This window comes from Gymnoscopelus microlampas (assembly GCF_963454915.1).
Source record: "Gymnoscopelus microlampas genome assembly, chromosome: 4".
NCBI lineage: Eukaryota > Metazoa > Chordata > Actinopteri > Myctophiformes > Myctophidae > Gymnoscopelus > Gymnoscopelus microlampas.
The window spans coordinates 56,193,339-56,220,838 of NC_139941.1; the positions used below are offsets into that span (position 1 = coordinate 56,193,339).

Consider the following 27,500-nt stretch of genomic DNA (forward strand, 5'->3'; position numbering starts at 1 on the left):
GATTGATTGATTGATTGATTGATTACATAATTATATATATAAACCACATATTCACTGTCGGCAGAAACCTTGTATTTCTGCTTGTTTGTGTGTTCCTTAAATTCATGTGTGTGTGTGTGTGTGTGTGTGTGTGTGTGTGTGTGTGTGTGTGTGTGTGTGTGTGTGCGTGTGCGTGTGCGTGTGCGCGTGCGCGTTCGTGTGTGAGTGTGTGTTACCTCCAGTGTTGTGTCAAAGATGACCAGTTTGGAGCTGGTGGGGACGGCGTCGTAGCAACAGTGATTCTTAAAGAAGTTCATGTAGACGAAGTTATCAGGATCCAGATGGTCTCCTGCACACACACACACACACACACACACACACACACACACACACACACACACACACACACACACACACACACACACAGTGTCACAGTGTCACAAGGTTAAGGTTCACTTTATTCGTCTCCCATAGAAGAAACTTGCAGTTTAAGGGACTTAAAAGCTACATTATAAAAACACAAATAACATACAGAAGGACGGTGCATATAGTGACACATGTGTAAACATTAGGCCAGTTGAGGCTAGTCCACATCACAGTCATCTATACGTATCACCTCACAGTCATCTATACGTATCACCTCACAGTCATCTATACGTATCACCTCACAGTCATCTATACGTATCACCTCACAGTCATCTATACGTATCACCTCACAGTCATCTATACGTATCACCTCACAGTCATCTATACGTATCACCTCACAGTCATGCCTCTCTGCCCGTAACACATTGTGTAACAACGCAATCTTCAGACATTCCACCTTAGCCCGTAGCCAGTGTTGCCAGATTGTGTGAGAGAAATAAGCATGCATCAGCTATTTGAAAATAGCCAATCAACAAGCTCACAACGCGTTGCGTTGTGAGCTTGTAGACCTGCTATTTTCTTTTTATCTTATAATTTTTATCCCGCGATTTTTGTAACCCATTTTTTTTCACCCGGTGCCAATTTCCTAAGTGCTAGACCTGCTATTTTCAAAATAAATTGGAGAAAATATTTGAAATATTTTAAATAATTTTAAAAAATGTTGGCAACTCTGGGAACACTATAGGCTACTATACAGCAGGGGGTAGGCAACCTTAGGCAAGGGGCCAACGTTGGCACAGGGGAGGGTGATCACAGGCACACTGGCATGAGTGAGAGAGAGAGGATTACTTTTTATACGATATTTAAAATAATTTAGTCAATTAAATTAAGTCCCCTCACATCTGTATGCACATTACATCCTGCACATAATTACTACATTCATTCAAACTCTGAACTCTGCCTGGGGAGGGAGTCTGGGAGATAGGTGTGGGGGTATTGCTCAGGGTCTAACGATCATTACAATGTCCTGACCATTTCAAAATAAAAATAAAATAAATGTTATGTATTATGGACAATCAACATCTGTTGGAAATATTTCATTTTAATGTGGTGTCATAATCAAACATATTGTTGATATGGCACACTGACTGTGAAGGAAATAAAAACATGGCACTTAATGTCAAAAAGGTTGCTGACCCCATACAGTATAACAGCTCTACGTACCAAACCTTAAACCTCCCGTTATTGTGTCTGACATCAGATGATCCAGAGCCACTTCATCCATTTAATTGATAAAGGAACACATTATTAATTTTATCTATTGAGCTTCACAAAGAGCACACACACACACACACACACACACACACACACACACACACACACACACACACACACACACCCTGCAACATTGGTTCTGAACCTTGTCAGTTTGACCAGGCCATCGACCGTGCTCTGACAGCCTGAGTGATTAGCTTTACACACAGTAAGTTACCTGGACTCTTCATGACCAGACCTTCCTCTTCATCCTCAAACAGAGGAACCTGAAGAAGAAGAAAGAAATTACACTACTGATGACACTACACACAACTACACAACATGCCAGACATTGTGGTACGCGCACGCACGCACGCACGCACGCGCGCGTGCACACACACACACACACACACACACACACACACACACACACACACACACACACACACACACACACACACACACACACACACACACACACACACACACATACACACACAGAGTTGGTCAACTGACTGGGGTCAGGGGTCAGGGATCACAGCAAATGACCCCGAGCAGTGACTGTTTTCTTTCCTATGACAAGGGTTCCAAAATTATCATATTTGAACTGGGGACCCCCCAAAATAATCATATTTGAACTGGGGTCCCCCCACCCTGACAAGCACTTGGAATTGTAAGAGTTGAGGAATTACATTTAGTTTGATTCAGTTCCAGTTATTTTGAAAATAGCTGATCTACAAGCTCACAAAGCCTCGCAACGCAAACAAATGTTGTCTCTTTCTTATATTATTTGACAATCTGGCCAATGTTTGACCATTTTTTTTAGTATAGTTTGTTGAACATTTTTGGGGTAATGGTGTTTTTTCTTTTCTTTATTTACTGTAGGTATTAAAAATGATTAAATTGTCTTCCCTGTCATCTGGGGGGCTCCCCCAAAAAAGAAATCCTGTGGGGCCCCCGACCCACAGGTTGAGAAGCCCTGGTCTAAATGAGCCTCCACGCTGCCTGTGTAACAGCAGTAAATCCAGCATGGTCTCAGGTTGCAGTCGCTGCTCTTTAACAGCAGGGGTCAGCAGGCTCAGTTTGGCTGCAGGTCACTTCCTGTGACCCTGTGAACCCCGACTTTTAAAGCAAACATAAGGTCAAGCCCTGACACCGCTGGTGCAAAAATAATAATAAATAATAATAATCAGAATCAGCTTTATTTTGGTTCTTTTGTACTTTTCACTTTCCTTTTTTTTTTAAATGTACTTATTTATTTTTTAAATGTTTTAATTGGATGCAATTGTGAACAATAGTCAAGTCAGATAATGTATCCATTTGGCCAATCATACGGTTCACTACAGCTCAACATGAGGTGTGGTCAGCAGATGTCTGTGAACTCTGTTTAAAGGCTTGAACATTGTGATGCGTCCCACTACTGGACAGCAGTGTGGAGAAGGGTTCTGTCTGACTATGTTACATATCTGTATCTGAGAAGGGTTCTACTTATTATATTATGTATATATTATATATACTAGACCATACCCGGTCGACGCATCCGTGGGGGGATATGCGCACATGATCTGGCAACCCGGGAGGCGACATTGTTTGACACATACACGCTACTAAGAAGCTGAGATTTGATGAAATTGAAAAACGGGCTTCACAGTTAAGTTCAGATGGTAATGGTCAATGGCTGTGTGCAAAATCAGAGCAATTGTTCCAGCCACTGAGGAGAACCGGGTAGCTTCACCTACCACTACAGAGGTTACTAGAATTATAGTAGGATAGTAGGATAGTAGGATGAAGGGTTCTACTACTATTATATTATTTATTGTCTTCACTGTTGAGAAGCGTTCTACTTATCATAGTATGTATTGTCTTACAGTAACTGTTGCATTGCTATGCACCCTGACATGCACTCATCCAGCTCGGCTCCTGCTGTGGAGGAGACCTGGCAGCCAGAAGGTGGCACCTTCAGACCTGTTCACTGATTCTCTGCAATCAGGCTGGACCAATCACTGAAGAAGGCCTCCTATTTAAGAGCTGTCAGAGCAGCTGTGTGAATGGGCAGTGTGTTACATGCTGCCTACTGAGTGCTGTGTCGCAGTAAGGGGTATTAAAAGTGTGGTAGCCCTCTGTGCTCTACATGCGCCCACATTTATGCATTTTGAGTGTGTGAACCCGCTATATACAGAGCATTTCAGTGTGAGTCTCAGAACCCTGCAGAATTGTGCCTTATTTTCTGACATGCTTTAGTTCAACCACAACCCTGTTGTGTGTATTATCAGTTAAACCACCAGCGCCAGCTTTTTGTAAACCAACCTTTTACCTTAGTTAGATTAGAGCAGATAGATTAGTTTAGATTTACATTGTACTTTTTATTTGATGTAGGTTAGGATAGTTGGAGGGTTAAAAGTAAGGATAGGTTGTTTTGTTTGTTTAGTGGTTTGCGTCTGGACTTGTTTTCAAGTATGTAAACTTCAAGTGCATCCATTGAAAAATATTGTATTAAGATTCTTCTGTGAATATCATTTCAAACTTAAAAGAAACCAAAAGAAGGTCATTCAATAAAACAACAATTCACTTGTCAACCTTATGCCACGGTCCTTTCGTTCCCTAGAACAGGGATTCTCAAACTTTTTCATGTCAAGGACCCCCAAAATGATATGTATTTGGTCGCGGACCCCCATGTCAAAATATTTTGTTCCAGGGACCCCCCAGAAGCAAAGATTTGAGTTACAAATGTTCACTTAAAAAAATATTACATTCAAAGATTTGCAGAAATATATATATTTCTTCTAAAATAGCAGATCTACAGCTCATAGCGCGGCACTCGGTGCATCAGGTGGGAACTGGCAGCCATGTCGCTAGTTTAAAGTCTTCTTTCAATCACCATGATATACGTTTTGGTAAATTATAGTCCCATTTATTTTAAAATTGAAGATAAAGTACTAGGGTATGCTGTAGGAGGGGCCGGATGATTTGATTGACAAGCTACACAACCAATAGCATTCATTCCCCGCGAGGGTATGAGGCAAAATGAGGTGATATAGAAAAATGGCGGATTTGAAATTGCTGAAAAATATGCTTCATTTACAGTCTGTAGAGTCTATTGGCGCAACGCTGTCCATTATTTTTACTGTCTATGGTTTATGCTCAGGAAGACTCACCACAGCAGTGTTGATTTTGATTTAGTTTGATCATAGTCTTATGAATAAAGTTCTGTTTAGTTTTTGTCATATTTTAGTCATCTGAAAGTCATCTACAGTTGATTTAGTCCCCTAAAATGTTCTTTTGGGCGGAAATAGCTGATTTTCACTTAGCTGCCTACCAAAAATAGCAGATCTACAAGCTCACAATGCGTTTTTTTACTTATGAAAACTTGTGAAATGGGACATTCTGCATAATGGGTACTTTTACTTTGGGTACTTTAAGTACGTTTTGATGCCAATGCTTTTGTACTTTTACTCAAGTGAAATTCGAATTCCGGACTTTTACTTGTAACAGAGTATTTCTACATGGCAGTATTGATACTTTTTCCACCACTGACTGTGAGGAGATCTCCTGCACCATTCTGACATACTTCTCTGCCACCCACTCCTGACTTCTTCATGCAAAACCACACTCTCTCTCCTGCTTTTTCCACAAAGACACAGTGTAACTCCTTCTGTCCTTCTCTATACTTCTCCATCAACACTCTCATGGTGAACAATGTGTCTGTGTGGTGCAGTGTTGATTTCATCGACTAAAACTATGACGAAAAATGTTGGTCGACTACCTTTTTTCACTGACGATTGACGAAAACTAAATAAAAACTAAGCTACGATGACTAAAACTATGACTAAATATATTGACAATTTCATCAACAAATAAAAACTAGACTAACATGTTAGTGAGGGACTAGTGGAGAAGAGATCCAGTAGAACTAAAAGACAAGTCATCATGGGTGCGCGTGGGTGCCACAGTACAATCTACAAGCTCACAACACGTCGCGCTGCGACGCGTTGTGAGCTTGTAGATCGGCTATTTTTGGTAGGCAGTTAAGTGAAAATCAGCTATTTCCGCCCAAAAGAACATTTTATGCGACTAAATCAACTGTAGATTTAGTCGCCTAAAAACTAAAACTAGACAAAAACTAAAACATTTCAGACAACTAAAATATGACAAAAACTAAAAAGAACTTTATAGACGGGGCCGAAAATGGAAAATTCTGTAACCATGTAGGCATTTTTGAGTAAAAGTTGGATGTGTCCCCAATAAGAATCCACCGGATGCCAGTGAAATAAGGGTCCCAGTTTTTTTTATTCCTCCGCCAAAGAAGATATGGTTTCACCACCACTTGTTTGTCTGAGCGTCTGTTTGTAAGCAGGATTACGGAAAAACTACTGCGCCAACTTTTATGAAACTTGGTGGAAGGGTGTAGCATGGGCTGATGATGAACCAAATTAACTTCCCATGCCCCTCGGCCATAAGGGGGCGGGGCAATGGGCGTGGTCAATCGCAAAAAGACACCCAACTCCCAAATGGCTTCACATAACGCCACAAAACTTTGTAGCAGGGATGGTCATCGCCTAAGAAAGAACCGATGAACTTTACACATCCACTGGCTAAAAGAGGGCACGGCAACCTAACAGAGCCCAGCACAGCCCACCAGAGCCCATTATAGCCCACTGGGAGAATAGCCTAGGGTATGGGGGGTAGTTAAATGACTGTAATAGGCTATACAGGGCTGGGTCCAGCTGGAATAGGCTAGACTAGAATGTTCTAGGCCTTACTAGACTCTAATAGGCTCTATTAGGCTGTACTAGGCTCTTGTCAGCCCAGTAGCCCCTTTGCACTTGAGATTAACCACTGTGTCCACGGGCAATAGTTTTACATGGGTTTGTGTCCACCGGCAATAGTTTTACATGAAAATGTTCAGGCTATAGTATAGTACTGCCCCGTACAACCTAACAGAGCCCAGCACAGCCCACCAGAGCCCATTATAGCCCACCAGAGCCCAGCAGTCCGGCACATTCCAGCACACAAAGTCCAGCCCACTGGCAGAATAGCCTAGGGTATGGGGGGTAGTTAAATGACTGTAATAGGCTATACAGGGCTGGGTCCAGCTGGAATAGACTAGACTAGAATGTTCTAGGTCTTAATAGACTCTAATAGGCTCTATTAGGCTGTACTAGGCTCTTGTCAGCCCTGTAGCCCCTTTGCACTTGAGATTAACCACTGTGTCCACGGGCAATAGTTTTACATGGGTTTGTGTCCACCGGCAATAGTTTTACAGGAACATTTCTAGGCTATTAGAGTCTAGTAAGGCCTAGAACATTCTAGTCTAGCCTCCAGCTGGACCCAGCACTGTATAGCCTATTACAGTCTTTTAACTACGCCCATACCCTAAGCTATTCTCCCAGTGGGCTGGACTTTGTGTGCTGGAATGTGCCGGACTGCTTAGCTCTGGTGGGCTCTAATGGGCTCTGGTGGGCTGTGCTGGGCTCTGTTAGGTTGTACGGGGCAGTACTATACTATAGCCTAAACATTTTTTTCAAATCCGCCATCTTTCTACATCGCCTCATTTTGCGTCATATCCTACGCAACCGGAAAATAAATGCTATTGGTTGGGTAGCTTGTCAATCAAGAGCGGGGGCGGGGAATGAATGCTATTGGTTGTGTAGCTTGTCAATCAAATCATCACACCCCTCCTAGAGCATAGCCTACTTTATCATCAATTTTAAAATAAATGGGACCATAAATTACCAAAACGCATATCATGATGATTGAAAGAAGACTTTAAAGTAGCGACTGGAAGCATATAGTCAGGGGTGCCCATAACTTTTCTGGGCTAGTACTCAGAAGAGCACCTGGAGATGTTACTTGGTGCTCACCAAATAAATGATAAATAAAAGGTCTGGTGCGTTTTGTCAACGGCGCGCGGGGGGGGGGGGGGGGGTGGGGGGGTTCAGCGCGGTGCCACCCGTATCGTTTCTTCAACGGGGAGGGGGGGGTTTCAGCGCGGTGCCCCCGGGACCGTTTTGTCAACGGACTCTTCACCGGCGCGCTTTGATGTTGTAGCGCCCTGCTTCTACATTCCGCCGTTTTTCGGCTGCCCTGTGCAGCGCTGATTTTATCCGTCAGATTGGGACGTTCAAAGCATATTTTGCACCATCAAGGTGCGTTCATCGTCGGTGACGCGTGTCCCCTCCCCCTCCGCCTAATGGCTGTGCATGGGGCCGACTTGTGCTTTAGCGTGATTGTGTGAGTGTGGCTTCAGGAAGTAAATTGCTGTCCCAGCTGTTGGTGCGCGAAAGCGCCTCCCTTCGTCTGATGTGCCGCGCATCATGCATTTTGACGACGCATGTCAAGACTAAAGTTGGTCAAAAAACAACTCGCATTGAGAGTTATTTCCTCTGACACCAGCAGGGGTAAAACAGCTAAACTACAGGCCATTCAAATGAACTGTCACTTCCTATATAGACTCACTTTCAAAGGCGTATGCTGGGCCCTTGGCATAAACCCATACTGCTGCTCGCTAATTGTCACGCTGTCTCCTCTTAGCCTAGCTTCCACTACTCTTTCCCATCAGCTTCATGTTAAACATGTCCACACCTCCACCGGAATGTTGTCTGTGCCAACGGCCTTCCCATGTCTCACCCTCCTCATAGCTGCCCTCACAACCACTACCACACAACAACACCAACTCACACACACGCACGCACACACGCACACACACACACACACACAATACCACATCACACCCATAACAAATACATTAAAACAGCAAACACCTCCAGCTGCTTATCAACCACACACACACACACACACACACAGACACAGACACAGACACACACACACACACACACACACACACACACACACACACACACACACACACACACACACACACACACACACACACACACACACACACACACACACAGATATCACATTACAGCATGTGGGGGTGCTCAGTTGTGCTCATGTGTATAAAGCAGTGACATTTATGGGCATGTGAGGGGTTAACAGCTTCCACTTCCAGTGATGTCACTGCAACCTCCTTTAAACCACCGGGGTTCATTTAAGAACTCTGAAAGGTCTGTTAGTATCTGACTGAACAGATTGTCTCATGTTACTGCATTATAAATACATTAAAAACATGCATTACCCGTATTAATGTATAAATATCTCTGCATGAATCATGAGTTATAATACATGGAACCAAATGCACCCTTATAGCATTAGTTATGGGCAGTGGTGTAAAGTAATTAAGTACATTTACTCAAGTACTGTACTTAAGTAACATTTTTAGGTGTTTTTACTTGCGTATTTCCATTGTTCAGTACTTTTACTTCTACTCCACTACATCTCAGAGGCAAACACTACAATTATCTGAAAACTTTAGTTACTAGTTACTTTGCAGATATACATTATTACATTATAAAACATACATTAACCACTTTAGCCCTATTCTATACCTAGGCTATTTGAAAATAGCCGATCTACAAGCTCACAACGCGTTGCATCGCGACGCGTTGTGAGCTTGTAGATCTGCTATTTTCGAACATTTTAGTACTTTTACTTTTGGTACTTTAAGTATATTTTGATGCCAATACTTTTGTACTTTTACTCAAGTAACATTTCAAACACAGGCCCTTTACTTGTAACAGAGTATTTTTGTATTGTGGTATCGCAACTTTTACTTAAGTAAAACATCTGAGTACTTTTTCCACCACTGAGCATAAGTTATGGCTCTGTAACTCTGAATAGAATAGAATAGAATTAACCAATGAATAACCAATCTATCGGCATCATTAAAAGACAAACAGTAGGCTAATAATAAATGCCAACGTGGATCAAATCACACAAAGAAAGCAGAAGCTGGTTTCCATTGTGGTCCAGCGCTCAACAAAACAACAACAACACAGGGACGATACTAAAGAATGTACTGATGGGACCAAATGGACCCTTAGCACAAGTTATGGGTCAATAACCTTTTACGGGTCCATTTAGTTCCACTTGCACACCCTCAGAGTTAAAGGGATAGTTCACCCCCAAAATGACGTTTTGAGTTCATGGATATTGTTTAGATTTCGTGTCATTCCTAAGACAATAATTTGATGACCGGCAGCGGTTCCGGTTGGAACCTTTTGTGTCTCCTACCGGAACCGCTGCCTACCGGTCCGCTGGTCATCAAATGATTGTCTTAGGAATGAGACAAAAACTATAAAATATCCATGAATTCAAGTCTCCATGGGGTGATTCATCTAGAGAGAAAAAACAAGTTTAAAAAAGTTTTTTTTAGGTGAACTATCCCTTTAACAAGCAGCCTTTGCAGACAGGGGGCAGTCTTACCTCAGGCAGACCCTCCATGGCTGTGGGGGAGGAGGGGGGGGGCAGCCGAGTCCAATGGATCACAAACCCCAGCAGAACGGATCCATGGATCCCACCGGAACGCTCACAACACCTCTAGAAGAAACGTCCAGAACAGACACACACACACACACACACACATTGCAATACAAGAGAGGAGTGAGAGAGAGAGATAGAGAGAGAGAGAGAGAGAGAGAGAGAGCTGGGAAAAAACTTGGAAAGGAGGGGGGGGGGGGGCAGGTGGAGCAGAAAGGACTGGTGGCTTGGCTGGTGTTGCCAAGTCTGTGTATTATAAGCCGGTGGTTCTCAAACTTTTTTTCCATGTCAAGGAGCCCCAACATGATACTGTATTTGGCTTGGCTCTCTCTCGCAAAGTCTGGCAACGCTGACCGGTGTGTGTGTGTGTGTGTGTGTGTGTGTGTGTGTGTGTGTGTGTGTGTGTGTGTGTGTGTGTGTGTGTGTGTGTGTGTGTGTGTGTGTGTGCGTGTGCGCGTGCGTGCGTGGGGAGGAGGGGGGGGGGTCTCTTACTGGTCCAACTGGAGTTCAGTGCCACAGAGAGAGGAGGGACAGGGCTAAATGTGGAGCGAGGGTGAGAGAACTGTGGCATTTACAGAGAGAGAGAGAGAGAAACAGAGTGAGAGAGAGAGAGAGAGAGAGAGAGAAACAGAGTGAGAGAGAGAGAGAGAGAGAGAGAGAGAGAGAGAGAGAAACAGAGTGAGAGAGAGAGAGAGAGAGAGAGAGAGAGAGAGAGAGAGAGAGAGAGAGAGAGAGAGAGGGGTTGGCTTGGCTTGCCTCCAGTATACAGAGGAAGGGAGAGTCATACATTGTGTTGAGCGCTGAAAGAGAGACACAGTTACAGTGCTAGAGAGAGAGAGGGAGAGAGACATATAGTTACAGTGCTAGAGAGAGAGGAAGAGAGACACATAGTTACAGTGCTAGAGAGAGAGGGAGAGAGACATATAGTTACAGTGCTAGAGAGAGAGAGGGAGAGAGACCATAGAATGTCTGTGATATTTCAAACATTTCATGTATTCCAAACACACAAACAGCCATAGATCGGTCCTATCCGCGCCCGGTTAGCAGACTGATCTCACAAAGGTTCTCTGCGTGTGTAACTCACCCAATAATTCATTCCTAAGACCTGGAGTCAGATATTGTCCTCTAGTTTCATATCCATTTGAAAGTTCTGCCAGAAAACGTGTGTTTAGTGAAATATCTCCACTTTTCCACGAGCTGCACACGGACGACTTTATGTCCGGGCGAGGCGAGGGGCCCGGAATGAGTGCAGCTGAACATATCTAAACTTCCTTTGGGAAGCACTAATGTATGGGGCACACACAATGGGCAGGTGGTGTGATTCATTACCCCGCAACAATCGCAACCAATTGCTAACCGGGCGCGGATAAGATGGCTGTGTGTTTGAAATCCATGAAGACATTCTAGGGCTAGTAGACAGATCAGCTGTCATGCAGCGAACGACAAACTATTCATTAGACTGAAAGAGTGAGTGAGTGAGTGAGTGAGTGAGTGAGTGTGTGTGTGTGTGTGTGTGTGTGTGTGTGTGTACATACAACAGTAGAGCAGACAAGGTCAGCGTTGCCATATACACGCACGCGCACACACACACACACACACACACACACACACACACACACACACACACACACACACACACACACACACACACACACACACACACACACACAGAGGGGTTACTCTCGCTACTTTGAAATCTTGGGGGACCGGTCCCTGTTTGATGGAGAGGTTTATTATGTGGGCAATGATTGGAGGATAATATTGTCGTGGCTTGTTTTGTTGCAGGGCGCTTCATTTTTTAAACACTTCAACAGTTGTCACCATGGTGAGTTTAAAATGCGTACACCTAGATTGTTGTAGAATGCTTGTGTGGCTAGGTGGAAATAACAAATATATAATTTTGAGCCGACTACGCCACCTGGAGGATAATAGAGCCCAGGACTCCAAATAACCACGTTCAAACAGGTTCTTACATATTATACCAGGGTTGAGCAGAGTCAAACTACAAGAGCAAGGGTGCAATTAAACAGGTTTATTGCCAAAATGATAAAAACAGCATTATCAGGTATCACAGTCCTACTACAATAATAATAACAATAATGAATTGCATTGTTATAGCACTTTTCCAAGTGCTCAAAGCACTTTACAATGGTTCATTCATTCATACAGGGGGGGGGGGGACATTGGGAGGTGAAGCGGCGAACAGTGGACGCCAGCGTCCTCACTTTTCCCACATTCTTTTCTTTCTTTCTTTCTTTTTCCTTTATTTATTCAGGGAAACCCATTGAGAGCAAGCTGTCTTTTTCAAGGACGCCCTGATAACAAACATTTGAATCACATTACAATGTCACAACTTTGACAATAAAGCAAAAAAGAAAAGCAGAAGCATAAAGCTGCATTAAAATAATCGCAAAAGGCGGTGAATCAGACAATACAGTGAGGACATGGATAACAACACAGAGATTTACAATCAGATGCAAATAAACAGTGTTACATGAAACAGGTACAGTCACTATGTAGTGTGTCCTCAAGAAGCACCCTGAATGTCTCTATGTAGTGTGTCCTCAAGAAGCACCCTGAATGTCTCTATGTAGTGTGTCCTCAAGAAGCACCCTGAATGTCTCTATTGAGACCAATCACACCAGTTTCAGAGAGTCCTGAAGTTTGTTCCATTTGTGTGGAGCATAATACATGAATGCAGTTTTTCCTTGTTCACTGCTCTTATGTGGACTGGTATATCTAATGTGTGTTTGTGAACGTGTTGAGTGACCAGTAACCTTTGGTTCCAAAAGAGAGGTTAGGTATAAAGGAAGTTTACCACACAAGGCCTTATAAGGATAATTCCTTTTAACAGGTCGTTCATGAAAGTCCTTGCGGTCTTGTTTCCAACGAGAACTTGTGAGCAATTAGGGGTTAAGAGTCTTGCTCAGGGACAAATTTCATTTCATCAACACATATGCTGACATGGCCTGGAATCGAACCTGGGGCAACCAGGGCCTCTGGCTCCCTAGGCGGGCTCACTAACCATTCAGCTATGGCCACCCCTTTACAAATATAAATATTTATAAATAAATAAAATACAATGTTGCTACGAACTGCGAGAGATGGCCGACCCACTTTATCATATAAAATACAGTGATGGGTGAGATAATCATCACCAGTAATAAAACACAAAGCACTGTGGTAGACTCCATCCAGAGGCTTCAGTGTGGAGAGTGAAGCATGCATATACATTGTATCCCCATAATCAAATACAGACATTATTACAGATTGAACAATAGTCTTTCTGCTGGTAAAAGAAAAACAGGACCTGTTTCTGTAAAGGAAGCCAATTTGACCTCTTATTTTTTTTATTAGGTTCTCCCATGAACCTTAAATGAGAGTTTGGCATCTAGCCAAATGCATACTTTGCACAGTATATTTGCACACAAGGATATTGGATCATGATGGGCAAGTGAAATATAATCAGTGCAATGCCATAAGAGGAATGTGCAATATGTTTTAGTGCAATATAATATTTGGCAATATATATATGGGATGTTGAATTGTGATTTTAATACTGCTTATGTCTGTCTGTTCCAGGGTGTTAGGGCAAAAGAGTCCCCAGGGTGCCCGAGCACCATATATGGGTTTGGACTGGACCACAGTAGAAGAGAGAGGGGGGTTTTGTGTTGTATATTGGAAGCTGCTAATAATGTGATAAGGTTTGTTTTGCAATAGGGTGCTAGGAAGTTATATGTATTTACCAGGGGTATTGATGCAGATGTTTAATGGAATGTGTGGTTTATGTGTTGCATGTTTGAGGTAACCTCCAACATGGTTGAACCCACAATTGATTGACTGACACTTGATTGGCTCAGCTGAGTATAAAAGGCTGCCAGAAACAAACACACTCAGCTTTAGTTTTAGTATTAGGACATAGTGGAACTGCCGACTACCATGCCACCTTTTGCTGCTGATGCCTTTATCCTCTATGTGCACTTTGGATGAATAAAAGCACCTTTGGTTGCAATCTACCTCCTGACTCTGTGCTGTTTCCAGCCGCTTATTGGGCCAGTCCTTCACACTTAGAAAAAGAATCACCTGTACGGAATGTTTGACAGAAATCTCATAACATGTCTCTACGGTGGATTTTAATGAAACAAAAACTTTGCAGATAGAAAGAGGATATAATTCAAGCTTTCCGTACAGCCGCCATGTTGGTGAGTTTTTGTTTAATACAATCAGATAGGACTTTTATGTTTGGATGTATGGGCTGTGAAGGCCAGAAAGTAGTTTTTTGCCACTCAGTGGGCGTTAACTTCTGGGTACGATGATGTCACACGCATAGCCATTTGTAGCTCACCTGTGTGTCATGTTCAGTCTCAGCCATTCATGTGTTGATTGTAGTGTTGTTTCACCTGTGTTCTAGTTAGTCTAGTGCAGTGGTTTTCAACCGGTGGTCTGGGGACCACCAGTGGTCCTTTAGGGGGTTCCAGGTGGTCCCCAGCTAAATGATGGAGAGTTGGTAACCAAATGGACCCTTAAAGATCTTTAACTCTTGAGAGTGTAAAATGTAACCAAATGGACCCTTATAGATCTTTAACTCTTGAGAGTGTAAAATGTAACCAAATGGACCCTTACAGATCTTTAACTCTTGAGAGTGTAAAATGAAACCAAATGGACCCTTACAGATCTTTAACTCTTGAGAGTGTAAAATGTAACCAAATGGACCCTTATAGATCTTTAAAGGAGTAGTTCACCCAAAAAATGACTTATTTTCTATCAATTGCACACCCCATGAAGCCTTGAATCCATGGATTCTTTTTTGTTTTTGTCGCATTCCTAAAGCTAATGATTTGATTCCCGTCTCCTACCGGCTAATGTATCCAGTAGGAGACACAAAGTATATTATTTGTCTCTCCTACCGGAAATACACCTGGTCATCAAATTCTTGGCTTAGGGATGCCACAAAAACAAAAATTAATCCATGAATTCAAGGCTTCATGGGGTGTGCATAAAATGAAACCAAATGGACCCTTATAGATCTTTAACTCTTGAGAGCCTAAAATGAAACCAAATGGACCCTTACGGGTCCATTTTGGTTTCATTTTACGCTCTCAAGAGTAAAATTATTGTTAAACATCTGCATTACTTAATTAAAGAACTGTTATTTTGATCAACGTTTGCCTGTAGTCTCTTCTATGGTACCAACATCAATACAGCATGGAATTGTGGACCAAATCGTATCCAATGATAACAAAATATTCTAAGTCTTTGGGTCTGAGAGTCTAAATCTCATCAAATGGTGGTTCCGTGACTCAAATGCCGAATAAATAATGGTCCTTGATATGAAAAGGGTTGAAAACCACTGGTCTAGTGTATTTAGACCTCCCTGTGTTCAGCGTTCTGTTGTTCGATTATAGTTGTCATGGTACTGTATGTCATGCCCTTGTACGTCCTGGTTTGTTGCCAGCTTATATCTTGAGTTTGATAATAAATGTTCTGACTGTCAGAGCAGTCAGCACTGCCTCGTGTTCTGCATGTGGGTCCTATACCGATACCTATTTGTGACACATATCCATGTAATGTCCATCCGGTCCTATAGTTCAGATCAGTGTATGGCGTCCGGTGGTGTCCGGTGCTGTGTGTGCTGCAGACAGTGTTGATTTTGACAGACATTTTTTATTTAGTTTTAGTCATAGTCTTTTCAATAAAATTCCATTTAGTTTTAGTCATATTTTAGTCAACAGATTTTTTGTTTTGTTTTAGTTGACTAAATCTAAGATTATAGTCGACTAAATCTACAGTTGATTTAGTCGACTAAAATGTGTTTTGGCGGTGCCTTGATGGCGTCGTAATGGCTGATTTTACACTTGGTTGCGTGCTGAAAATAGCCGATCTTCTTGTAGATCTGCTATTTTCAGAGCACAACACCCGAGCACAACCAAACATAAAATGACTTGTCTTTTCTACTGGATCTCTTCAGTCCCTCACTAACATTTCAGTCTAGTTTTTATTTGTTGACGAAATTGTCAATATATTTAGTCTCAGTTTGAGTCATCATAGCTTATTCGTTTTTATTTAGTTTTTATTTAGATTTCGTCAGTGAAAAAAAGGTAGTCGACCAACATTTTTCTTCATAGTTTTAGTCGACGAAATCAACACTGGCAAGACTGCAGCGTCTTGTCCAGTGCGTTCCGTGGCGTTTGTGTGTCTCGCTCTGTCCTGAGTGGGCTTAAACCTGGCTGAGCCCGATTAATTGCCCCCGTTGATCCGCCCTGGTTGCCGTGGGATACTGTTCTTGGGGCAGTAACAGAGTACACATTACAACTCAAACATTCACACTCAACTTATAAAATAAATGATAAAACATGCAGTTAGAAAAGTGACCCCATCACACCTGGATGTGCTTTACACCATGAAGCCCAGAGTGAGATACAGGCAGTTTGTTAACCAGTGTTGTGGCTGTGGTTGTAAAGAAGATGTTTAATCCATTAAGACCGGCGGGAACGCATCTGTGTGTCATTTTTAGAGTTCTTTGGCTATTTTTGGAGAAGAAAAAAGTGTGCAAATAGTTGAATATATATATATACATTTTTAACTCAAATCTTTGCTTCTGGGGGTCCCTGGAACAAAATATTTTGAGATGGGGGGGGGGGGGGGAGGGGGTCCGTGGACAAATAAATATCATTTGGGGGGTCTTGAAAACCATGAAAAACGTTTGAGAACCACTGATAGCAACATGAGTTTAAAACACATATGTTAGGATTTAGAAGACATTTGTAGAATCCAGGCAAAGACTTGAGTTAAAAAATGTTGGCTTTGAAAAATATATATTTAAAGATTTGCACAAATGTTCAAAATGTTTCAAAAAATCACACCCTGTGTGAAGGAAGCGGTGCCTTTGATGAGTGGCCTCCTGGTGGCGCTATAATAGGGCGGGGCGGGGCTTCAGCAGTCAATGCTCGTCCCTATTGGTGGTCTAAGTCCACATACCAAATTTGGACTTGCTGGCATGCTGCGAACTGGAGTTATAGCTGTTTAAAGCCCGTGCTCAAACGGACAAACGGACAAACGGACAAACGGACATACGGACGGACATAGTCAAATGTAGAGCGGCTGGCACCGCTAAAAAAATAGCAGATCTACAAGCTCATAGCGCGGCACTCGGTGTCGTGCTATGAGCTTGTATATCTGCTATTTTTGAATAGCCAAAGACATCTTAAAATGACACACAGATGCGTTCCCCATCTTAAGGGATTAAGCGATTAGCATCCACATCCAGCTTGTCATTAACACATTAATGAGACTATGAGTGTCGTCCGAATTAATGTTGATATTTTGTAAATCTGTTATTCAGTTTCTGACTGCAGCCTATAGTTGGTTGCTAAATAACGTCCAGAGCTCACATGGTTTGTATATGTTTTCTTCCACTTTGTCATTAAGTTTTTTTTTGTTTTTGCAGATCTGGTCATGGCAGTTACCTTATTTTTTAGTTTATTGCTCTGTTTTTGAAGTTTCACATGGTGGGTTTTGAGATCCTTGTTGAAGCGTTTGGCGAGCTTAGACTTACATTTGCGAGCTTCAGAGCATTTTTTTGTCTCCGACTTTCATAGCAATCAGTAGGCCTATGTCCGATATCATCCATGGCTCAGAGCGGGCTTTAACCCTGATGGCTCTCATGGGAGCCATGCTATTTAATATTGCTAGGAATTTGGTTTTGAAGCCCAGCCATGACTCTTGGACCTGTGTACTCCTGAGTTCTTTGGACCGGGGGGGGGGCGGCGCGGCGCGGCATAGCGCAGACATGTTTGTTTTGGGCAATGTTAAGTCAACCTGGTTTATACCCCTCAAAGATGTCCGCTGCTACCAAAAGACACTTGTTGACGCCCCCTTCAGGATTTGTGGCACGCTCTGTAGCACTCCTCTAGTATATCATAGAAATCATTCTGATCAGGAGGTCTGTAGATGGTGCCCACTAACACAGGTTTAGCTTTATCGAAAAATGACATCAACCCACACAGTTGGATAGATGGATAGATGGATAGATGGATAGATGGATAGATAGATAGATAGATAGATAGATAGATAGATAGATGGATATATGGAGAGGGCAACAAGGTGAACAGTCCATAATGTGGGTGGGTAGTCAGTCATGATATTTTTGGCCCTACTAGTCAGTCAGACAGCGGTTGTCAGCAACATCCTTAATGGAGGGCAGTGAAGTCCCAATGATCAGTTTCAATTGCGTTTCACGATTTAGGTCAGAACGAGTGTTAACATCAGTATCTTTGTGTACAGTATGTACATACAGACACCCTTACGCCTATTCCTACCATTACTGACCATTGAATCATTTTCTATTTCAATCTCTGAGTCCGTTAAAGGAGTAGGTATTTAGCAGTATTAATTAGCTGTTGTATTAATTAGTATTAGTTAGTTAATTAGTAGTTAAAGGAGTCGTTCACGCATAAAAGTGACTTATTTTCTATCATTCCACACCCCATGAAGTCTTGAATTCATGGAGATTTTTTTGTTTTTTGTCGCATTCCTGAGCCAGTAATTTGATGACCGGCAGAGTCTCCTTTAGTCTAGTGTCTCCTTTAGTAAGTGTAAGTCTACTTTACTCAAGTATTAACATGATACTTTTTTACTTCTGATCCACTACCTCTCAGAGATAATTGTACTTTTCACATTGCATATTTAGATTATCATTTCCAAACTTACATTAACCACTTAGGTCCTATTATACCATAATATAAAAAGATAAAAAGATAAACTTCAGTTTTTATATTCAAGTAAAAAACACAACAACACTAGAGTACTTCTTCTGTCCACATGGTGGCGTGTGCGGGCCTAACATGGCTTCCATGTGGCTCAGGAATATTAAGTAGGCTGCCCCAGGCAACGTGCACAGGTTTTGCATGTGAGCACATGAACCAGAATGCAGCGGGGTGTGTCACTCACACACACACACACACACACACACACACACACACACACACACACACACTCTTCTCCTGGGTGTCGTTTCTCTCATACATGTGCGTGTCTCCTCTCAGCCTGACACATGAGAGATCACAATGTATGTTTTGCATAACATGAGATACTGTGGTTCCATGTTCCATCACAACGGTTGTTTCAAAGCACTAATTCTCAACCAGCGGGGGTCCCAAAAGGACACTTATAGGAGCGGTTCCATTTGTACATTCTCAGAGACACTGAGGATTTTGGGCATTTTGGATTTTATGCCATATGTTTTTTCCCACCAAAAAAAATCTACAAAATAAATGAAAAAAGTGATTGATAAAACACGGCCCCCTCACGCATTAGAAGGAAACGATATCAGTCACCAGAACCGATGGGTGTTTTAGATGAATCTAACATGGTTAAAATGGAGTTTGAAGTTACACTGGGTTTGTATAGGAAGGGGGCGTGTCTGATCAAATTTATATCAAATATCTAAATATTGAATCAAGCAACTTAAATACTGTGTGGGTGAAACACAAAAGCCTGAGTAGACGTTAAAATGACCCCAAACATGTTGAAAGTGAAAGGATCAACGCAGTAAAGGCTTTGATGCGATGCAGTCTACCGTCTAGCTAGCCGACACCAACTCTGGACTCCTGGTCCTGGATCTCTGCCCTCCACACCCTGCTGTCTAGCATCAGGGTCTAGAGCTCTACAGCAGGGGTCTTCAACCTTTTCAGGCCAAGGACCCCCTAGCTGAGAGAGATGAAGCAGGGACCCCCTACTCTCTATTGTATAACATTTAGTTTCAGATTAAACTTTTTTTGTTTACTTGGTACTGCTCTTTTTTTCCCTCTACACCTATACATCTTTGACAAAAATAGCCGATCTACAAGCTCACAACGCCTCGCGCTCCGGACCCCCTGTTGAAGACCCCTGCTCTACAGTGTTGTTAGCTCTGCTGTCACACCTTAGTGCTTCTACGTAGGTGGTGCACCTCTTTCCTCTCCTGTCTTTACCCTGGGTTGTCTCCCACAGTGTCAGTTTGCTTGCCTGTAGTTCCGGGGTTCCTGACGCAGTGACCTGCCAGCCTCATCCTTATCTCTCTGACCTTATCTGTGACCCGTGGTGGAAGGTCCCCGTAGAGGACCACCATTCTGATGTGGTCCTCCCATGACACCATGAGACACCTAGGTTCAAGGTTCAAGGTTGAACTTTATTTGTCAACGATACCAATTACAAAGTAAAAGGCACGTGAAGTCGGTAGCGCTGTCGCCTCACAACTAGAAGGTCCTGGGTTTGATTCCCGCCGGGGACGCTGTGGGCGCTGGGGGCGTGTTCTCTCCTCCTCGTCATCAGTGCCCATACCCTAGGTGGGGTTGGTAAAAGGGCCTTTCTGTGTGGTTTTTGCATGTTCTCCCCGTGTCCCCTAGGGTAGGTACCCTCACAAAAAACATGCAGTAATCCTGGTTTCCCTCTAAAATGGAACCTAGGTAATTTCCTCTTTTCTTGTGATAACATTATCACCCACTTTGATTGTGAAGCTGAGGTTAAAACTAGAAACGTTAGTTACTACTTTGTAGATTTTGATTATTATTACAAAACATACATTCAGCCCTATATACATTTCGGCCATTTGAAAATAGCCGATCTACAAGCTCACAATGCGTCGCATGGAGCTTGTAGATAAAAGGATTTTTATGAATTCTATACGTTTGAAAACTACATCTTGATACATTTTGATACCAATGCTTTTGTACTTTTACTCCTGTAAATTTTGAATTCCGAACATTTACTTGTAACAGAGTATTTCTACATTCCAGTATTAATACTTTTACTTAAGGAAAATATTTGAGTACTTTTTTCCATCACTGGCTGTAACACACGCCCCAGAGACCTGTTGCCTGGAAGCTAGTTGACTGCATGGTGTGGAGATCATTTCTGTTCCACAAACCTGACAAAAATGCAGTTGTTTTGTGGTTCAGCCAGTTTGTGCACAAACACAGCAAACTGGAACAATGTGCTCCTCAGAGCACATGGTCTCCTCCAGGCCAGGAAGTATATAAGTCAATCTTTAGCCAATCAGGAATGGAATATGAAAACTTCTGACAGATCCGTCTGTATAGAGATAATGTTGTGTACCGATTTGCGTCAAAATCTGTAAGAGTGATATAAAAAAATAAATGTGTTTTGTAAAAATTGGCCTCCTGGTGGCGCTATGTTAGGCTGACGTGAAAAAATTCATGCTATACAATTTACAATTTAGGCATTTATCAGAGGTTTTTAACCCATTCAAACCGGGAACGCATCTGTGTTACCACTTTAACCATTATTTTATACTTTGGCTGTTTTTGAAAAATGGAATATATATATTTTTTAAAGCGGACCTTTTTAAGCGGACCATATAATTGTGGGGGTCCCTGACATGAAAAAAAGTTAATATTTAAAAAACAGATATATTCAAAGATTTGCACATATTTTCATGATTAAAAAATATATATATATATCCAAAGAAATCTTAAAATGACACAGATGCGTTCCCGGTCAATGCCACTGGACGTCAAAAAAAAAATATATATTTTTTTTTTTTTTGGAAAAAAAAATCAGAACCCAAGATATCATGATTTGAAAATGTTCTGCTCCATTCACTTCTTGTTTAACTTCTTACTGAAAAAGGCTGTATCTCGGCTCCTAAGCACTTTTTTTTTTACAATGAATTTTGGCTGTGGCACTCAGAGCCAAACTGCCAGAAATAAGTCAGGCACTGAATGAGTTGTTAATGGATTAAAGGGATATTCCACTTTCAGAAAAACTTTTGGTGATTTTATCATCTACTCAAGCCTTTGTGAGCCCCCCAGACAGTTTTTAAGTTGCTCCATTCAGTATTTAGATATTTGATTTTCATTTTATCAGACACGCCCCCTTCCTATACAAACCCATTGTAACTTCAAACTCCATTTTAACCATGTTAAATTCATCAAAAACACCCGTCCTTGGTTCTGGTGACTCATCCTGCCCTCCTAATACGTGAGGGGGCCGTGTTTTTCCGAGATTTTTTTTCATTTATTTTATTTTATTTTTTTAATTTTCCAAAAAAAACATATTAAAAATAAATGAAAAAAGTAATTGAAAAAACACGGCCCCTCACGTATTAGGGGGGTGGTAGGAGACGGGTGAACCAAGGACGGGTGTTTTTGATGAATCTAACATGTTAAAAATGGAGTTTGAAGTTACAATGGGTTTGTATAGGAAGGGGGCGTGTCTGATAAAATGAATATCTAATGTCTAAATATTGAATCAAGCAACTTAAAAACGGTCTGGGGGGTTCACAAAAGCCTGAGTAGACGATACAATCACCAAAAGTTTTTTTGAAAGTGAAATATCTCTTTAATGTCCATATTATTCAGATATTTTTGTCTGCCTGCCTGTCTGTCTGTCTGTCTGTCTGTCTGTCTGTCTGTCTGTCTGTCTGGTTGTGTCCCTTCTATGCCCATGTATGGACGTCCCTGATGTCATTGATATGACTGCATAGTGCTGAGATCATAAGATCATAGGCTGGACAGTACTATGATAATGGGGGGGGTTACTGGACTAGTACTATGATAATGTTTATGGGGGGGGAACAACAGCCGTTACATAACGGCTGTTGTTCAGTTCACAGGGTATAGGCTGGTGTCCCCACCAGGTCGTGACCCCTGGCATTTGGCCTTTTGTGCCCTCAAAGAATTGACTACACCAAAGGTCAAGTGGCCTTGACCCCTAACACAATGCAACAGTGTGTCCTGTGGTAAAGACTGGTCCCGCTCCGTGACTAATGTGGGATTTTCTTTTCACATAACATTATAAAGTTATGTGACATGTTATTCAGGCCTCACTGAGCTCAGTGATCTGAAGGCAAGGGGTGATCCAGGCAGTGGTGTAAACAAGTAGCTAAGTACATTTACTCAAGTACAGTACTTAAGTACACTTTAGAATTTGTAGTTTACTGGAGTGTTTCCAAGTGTCTATACTTTTACTTCTACTCCACTACATCTCAGAGGCAAATATTGTATTTTTACTCCACTATTATTTATTATATCGATTATTTGAAAACTTTAGTTTTTATTATTATCACAAAAGATATACAGTAACCACTTCAGCCATTTGAAAATAGCAGATCTACCTTACAAGCTCACAATGCGTCGCATTGTGAGCTTGTAGATCTGCTGCACAATTTTCAAAAGATTTGTATACATTTTGAAAACTTGAAATGAGACATTTCTGCATAATGAGCACTTTTATTTTTGATACTTTAAGTGCATTTTGATGCCAATACTTTTGTACTTTCACTCAAGTAAATTTTGATTACCGGACTTGTAACAGAGTATTTCTACATGTCAGTATTGATAATCTTACTTAAGTAAAAAATGTGAGTACTTTTTCCACCATTGGATCCAGGTATAAATAAAGTTGGCCTCTCTCAAATGGTCATTGGTAATGTACTTAATTAACAGGTAATTAACTTAGTGTTATACTTGGACTTAATCCACAGGACTTACGGTTCTGTCCTTACAGGACAGTTATATACTTCATTGCACGCGGATGCTCGTGCGCAGAACATAGCCGATCTACAAGAATGCGATCTACATGCATTGTGGGCTTGTAGATCTGCTATTTCTTTGTGCGTGGCACGTCCAGCATGAGTCCAGCCTTATATGTTGTTTATCTGTCATGGTTCCAGTTTTTCAGACTTTTAATTTGACATACAGTATACTCAGTGGTGGACAAAGTACTCAATTGTTTTACTTACTTACTCTGTCAAAGTAAAAGTCCGGAATTCAAAATTGACTTGAGTAAAAGTACAAAAGAATTGGTATCAAAATGCACATAAAGTACAGAGAATTTAAAAGTAAAAGTACAAAAATGCATGAAAATAGCAGATCTACAAGCTCACAACGCGTCGCGATGCGACGCGCTGTGAGCTTGTAGATCTGCTATTTTCAAATAGCCTAGGTAGGTATAAAATAGGGCTAAAGTGGTTAATGTATGTTTTATAATGTAACAATTTATATCTGCAAAGTAACTAGTAACTAAAGTTTTCAAATAATTGTAGTGGAGTAAAAGTAAAAGTATTGAATATTGTACGTAAGTACAGTGCTTGGGTAAATGTACTGTAAAAAATACTTAGTTGCTTTACACCACTGTATATAATATACTATCATCATCAACGACCATGATTATCACTCTTAAGTTCATGTAGGTTTAATAGAACGCTTCATTAAGCTGGTCTTCCTCCAAACACGATCATGAGCCGAAGACAAATAATCAAACAAACACTTTGGTGAAAGCCTGGCATGTTCAAACCTGACAATCTTAAGCAAGCTGTGTGGTGAGTTTGTGGTGTGTGTGTGTGTGTGTGTGTGTGTGTGTGTGTGTGTGTGTGTGTGTGTGTGTGTGTGTGTGTGTGTGTGCGTGTGCGTGCATGCACGCCTGTGTGTATGTGTGTATGTGTTTGTTTATTCAAACTATGTAAGTGGGTTAATCTATCACTTTTCCCCTTAGTGTTTTCCAAGCTTACTTTTCCTTTCCTGGCCTGTTGATTTATAAGCCTGTTTATCACAGGTTTATCACTGTCCTGATACTTACCTCTGGGTAGCGTCTGAAACGATCCATGGTTAGGGTGGCTACCATCTCTGATCAGCATGTGAGCCTGGCTGACTCAACCTCCATCGCTTATATGTAGCAGTTACTTTCAAAGGTAACCGGAGCGCTCGCCCACAAAAACACAGTCGCCCCCATTTTTTCCCCGGACTGCTCGGCCCTAGCGGTTCTTGTATTCTTGTATTAGTATTACTGAGGTTAAGGTTAGGTTTAGACATAGTTTTACTGAGGTTAAGGTTAGGAATAAGGTTAGGTTTAGACATAGTTTTACTAAGGTTACATATAGGAATAAGGTTAGGGTTAGACATAGTTTTACTGAGGTTAAGGTTAGGAATAAGGTTAGGTTTAGACATAGTTTTACTGAGGTTAAGGTTAGGAATAAGGTTAGGTTTAGACATAGTTTTACTGAGGTTAAGGTTAGGAATAAGGTTAGGTTTAGACATAGTTTTACTGAGGTTAAAGGGTCTACACCATGAATTTTAACTTTTTCTTCATTTTTGTGTGTTTTTGGTCTCCCCCACCTCTCTTCTGTTCCAACAAATACCCGACTTCGAGCATGCAGGCTTTCATAGGCTATCTGTGGTTTTCATGTAAATTGGTCTGAAAACAGTCCGTCAGATTTGTTCCCCCACCCTACGTCACGTCTGGGAACAATTCCTCCCGTTTTTCAGTTCTAACCAACAAAAAAAATAATCCAAAAAAAAAAAAAAAAAAACATTTTTATTTTTTTATAAATTTTTTCTTTTTTTTTTTTTTTACTTTTTCCACACAGAACCAGGACATGACATGCATACAAACTGGCTCAATAGCGCCCCGTGCCAAACAGGACAATGTGGTATTACAGGTGAAAGTGCTTTATAAGCCAGAGAGAAGTTAGTTGGAATGAGTATATCTGAGGCTTGATTTAGGCTCAAACCTTTTGAAAAACGTTTGAGGGACATACACAATATGATATCAAATATTATTATTATTTTTTAAATTCATGGTGTAGCTCCTTTAAGGTTAGGAATAAGGTTAGGTTTAGACATAGTTTTACTGAGGTTAAGGTTAGGAATAAGGTTAGGTTTAGACATAGTTTTACTGAGGTTAAGGTTAGGAATAAGGTTAGGTTTAGTCATAGTTTTACTGAGGTTATGTTTAGGAATAAGGTTAGGTTTAGACATAGTTTTACTGAGGTTAAGGTTAGGAATAAGGTTAGGTTTAGTCATAGTTTTACTGAGGTTAAGGTTAGGAATAAAGTTAGGCTTGGACATAGTTTTACTGAGGTTACGTTTAGGAATAAGGTTAGGTTTAGTCATAGTTTTACTGAGGTTAAGGTTAGGAATAAGGTTAGGTTTAGACATAGTTTTACTGAGGTTACGGTTAGGAATAAGGTTAGGTTTAGACATAGTTTTACTGAGGTTACGGTTAGGAATAAGGTTAGGTTTAGACATAGTTTTACTGAGGTTAAGGTTAGGAATAAGGTTAGGTTTAGACATAGTTTTACTGAGGTTAAGGTTAGGAATAAGGTTAGGTTTAGACATAGTTTTACTGAGGCTACGTTTAGGAATAAGGTTAGGTTTTGACATAGTTTTACTGAGGTTACGGTTAGGAATAAGGTTAGGTTTAGACATAGTTTTACTGAGGTTAAGGTTAGGAATAAGGTTAGGTTTAGACATAGTTTTACTGAGGTTAAGGTTAGGAATAAGGTTAGGTTTAGACATAGTTTTACTGAGGTTACGTTTAGGAATAAGGTTAGGTTTAGACATAGTTTTACTGATGTTATGGTTAGGAATAAGGTTAGGTTTAGACATAGTTTTACTGAGGTTACGTTTAGGAATAAGGTTAGGTTTAGACATAGTTTTACTGAGGTTACGTTTAGGAATAAGGTTAGGTTTAGACATAGTTTTACTGAGGTTAAGGTTAGGAATAAGGTTAGGTTTAGACATAGTTTTACTGAGGTTACGTTTAGGAATAAGGTTAGGTTTAGTCATAGTTTTACTGAGGTTAAGGTTAGGAATAAGGTTAGGTTTAGACATAGTTTTACTGATGTTATGGTTAGGAATAAGGTTAGGTTTAGACATAGTTTTACTGAGGTTACGTCTAGGAATAAGGTTAGGTTTAGACATAGTTTTACTGAGGTTACGTCTAGGAATAAGGTTAGGTTTAGACATAGTTTTACTGAGGTTAAGTTTAGGAATAAGGTTAGGTTTAGACATAGTTTTACTGAGGTTAAGGTTAGGAATAAGGTTAGGTTTAGACATAGTTTTACTGAGGTTAAGGTTAGGAATAAGGTTAGGTTTAGACATAGTTTTACTGAGGTTACGTTTAGGAATACCTGGTGGCGACCGTCACCGGATTTGACCCGGTGGAAGCGTGTTTTTGGGGCGAGTGTTCTTGTATTCCTTTCAAATACCATACGTATGTTTCTGCCTGAGTATTTGACCCGTCTCTGCTGTGGTGATGCTGTATTCACATCACTAGAATGATCCCTGACCTGCACTCGTACCCTATAGTTCACCATGTAAACTCAGTATGTATGTGTTGTAGGCCTAGTGTGAGTGGGTGATGGTATTGAGTGTTAGAACTGATCTGCAAGCTATATTATTATTACATAAAGTACCGAAGTCTGAAGGAATTCAGACTACAGAATTCATTCCCTACCTTACGTCAATGGCAGAGAGTTAGACCCTGTACACTTAGTTCCACAGTGACCTAGGGGTCCATGCTGGATCATTTAGACCCTGTACAGTGTACAAATGGAACCAAATGGACCCTGACGGGTCAATTTGGTTCCATTTGTACACTGTCAGAGTTAAGGGTAGACCTTGAAAGTGTTCCCTCTGCACTAAATATCTTCGCCGAAAAGTGCCAAACTATATTTCGCCTAATGTTCCCCCCAGAACAGGAATGCTGGGTTTCAAATGGTTAAACCCAGCAACCACCCCCCT

General features: G+C 41.2%; 1 protein-coding gene across 3 annotated transcripts in view; it reads right to left on the reverse strand.

Annotated features, from left to right (window-relative positions):
* The window catches only part of LOC311044590 (5'-AMP-activated protein kinase subunit gamma-1-like), a 21,347-nt gene extending 11,270 nt beyond the window's left edge, over window positions 1-10,077 (reverse strand). For all 3 annotated transcript variants that reach the window (XR_014600710.1, XM_084056285.1, XM_084056286.1), the window contains exons 1-3: window positions 9,925-10,077; window positions 1,838-1,886; window positions 216-328 (exon numbers count right to left, since the gene is read on the reverse strand). Coding sequence is in view for 2 of the 3 variants with exons in the window: in XM_084056285.1 (XP_083912411.1) it covers window positions 216-328; window positions 1,838-1,886; window positions 9,925-9,942 (180 nt within the window). In the remaining variant the exon portion in view is untranslated. The remainder of the gene's footprint in view (window positions 1-215; window positions 329-1,837; window positions 1,887-9,924) is intronic.
* Window positions 10,078-27,500: the final 17,423 nt, after the last annotated feature.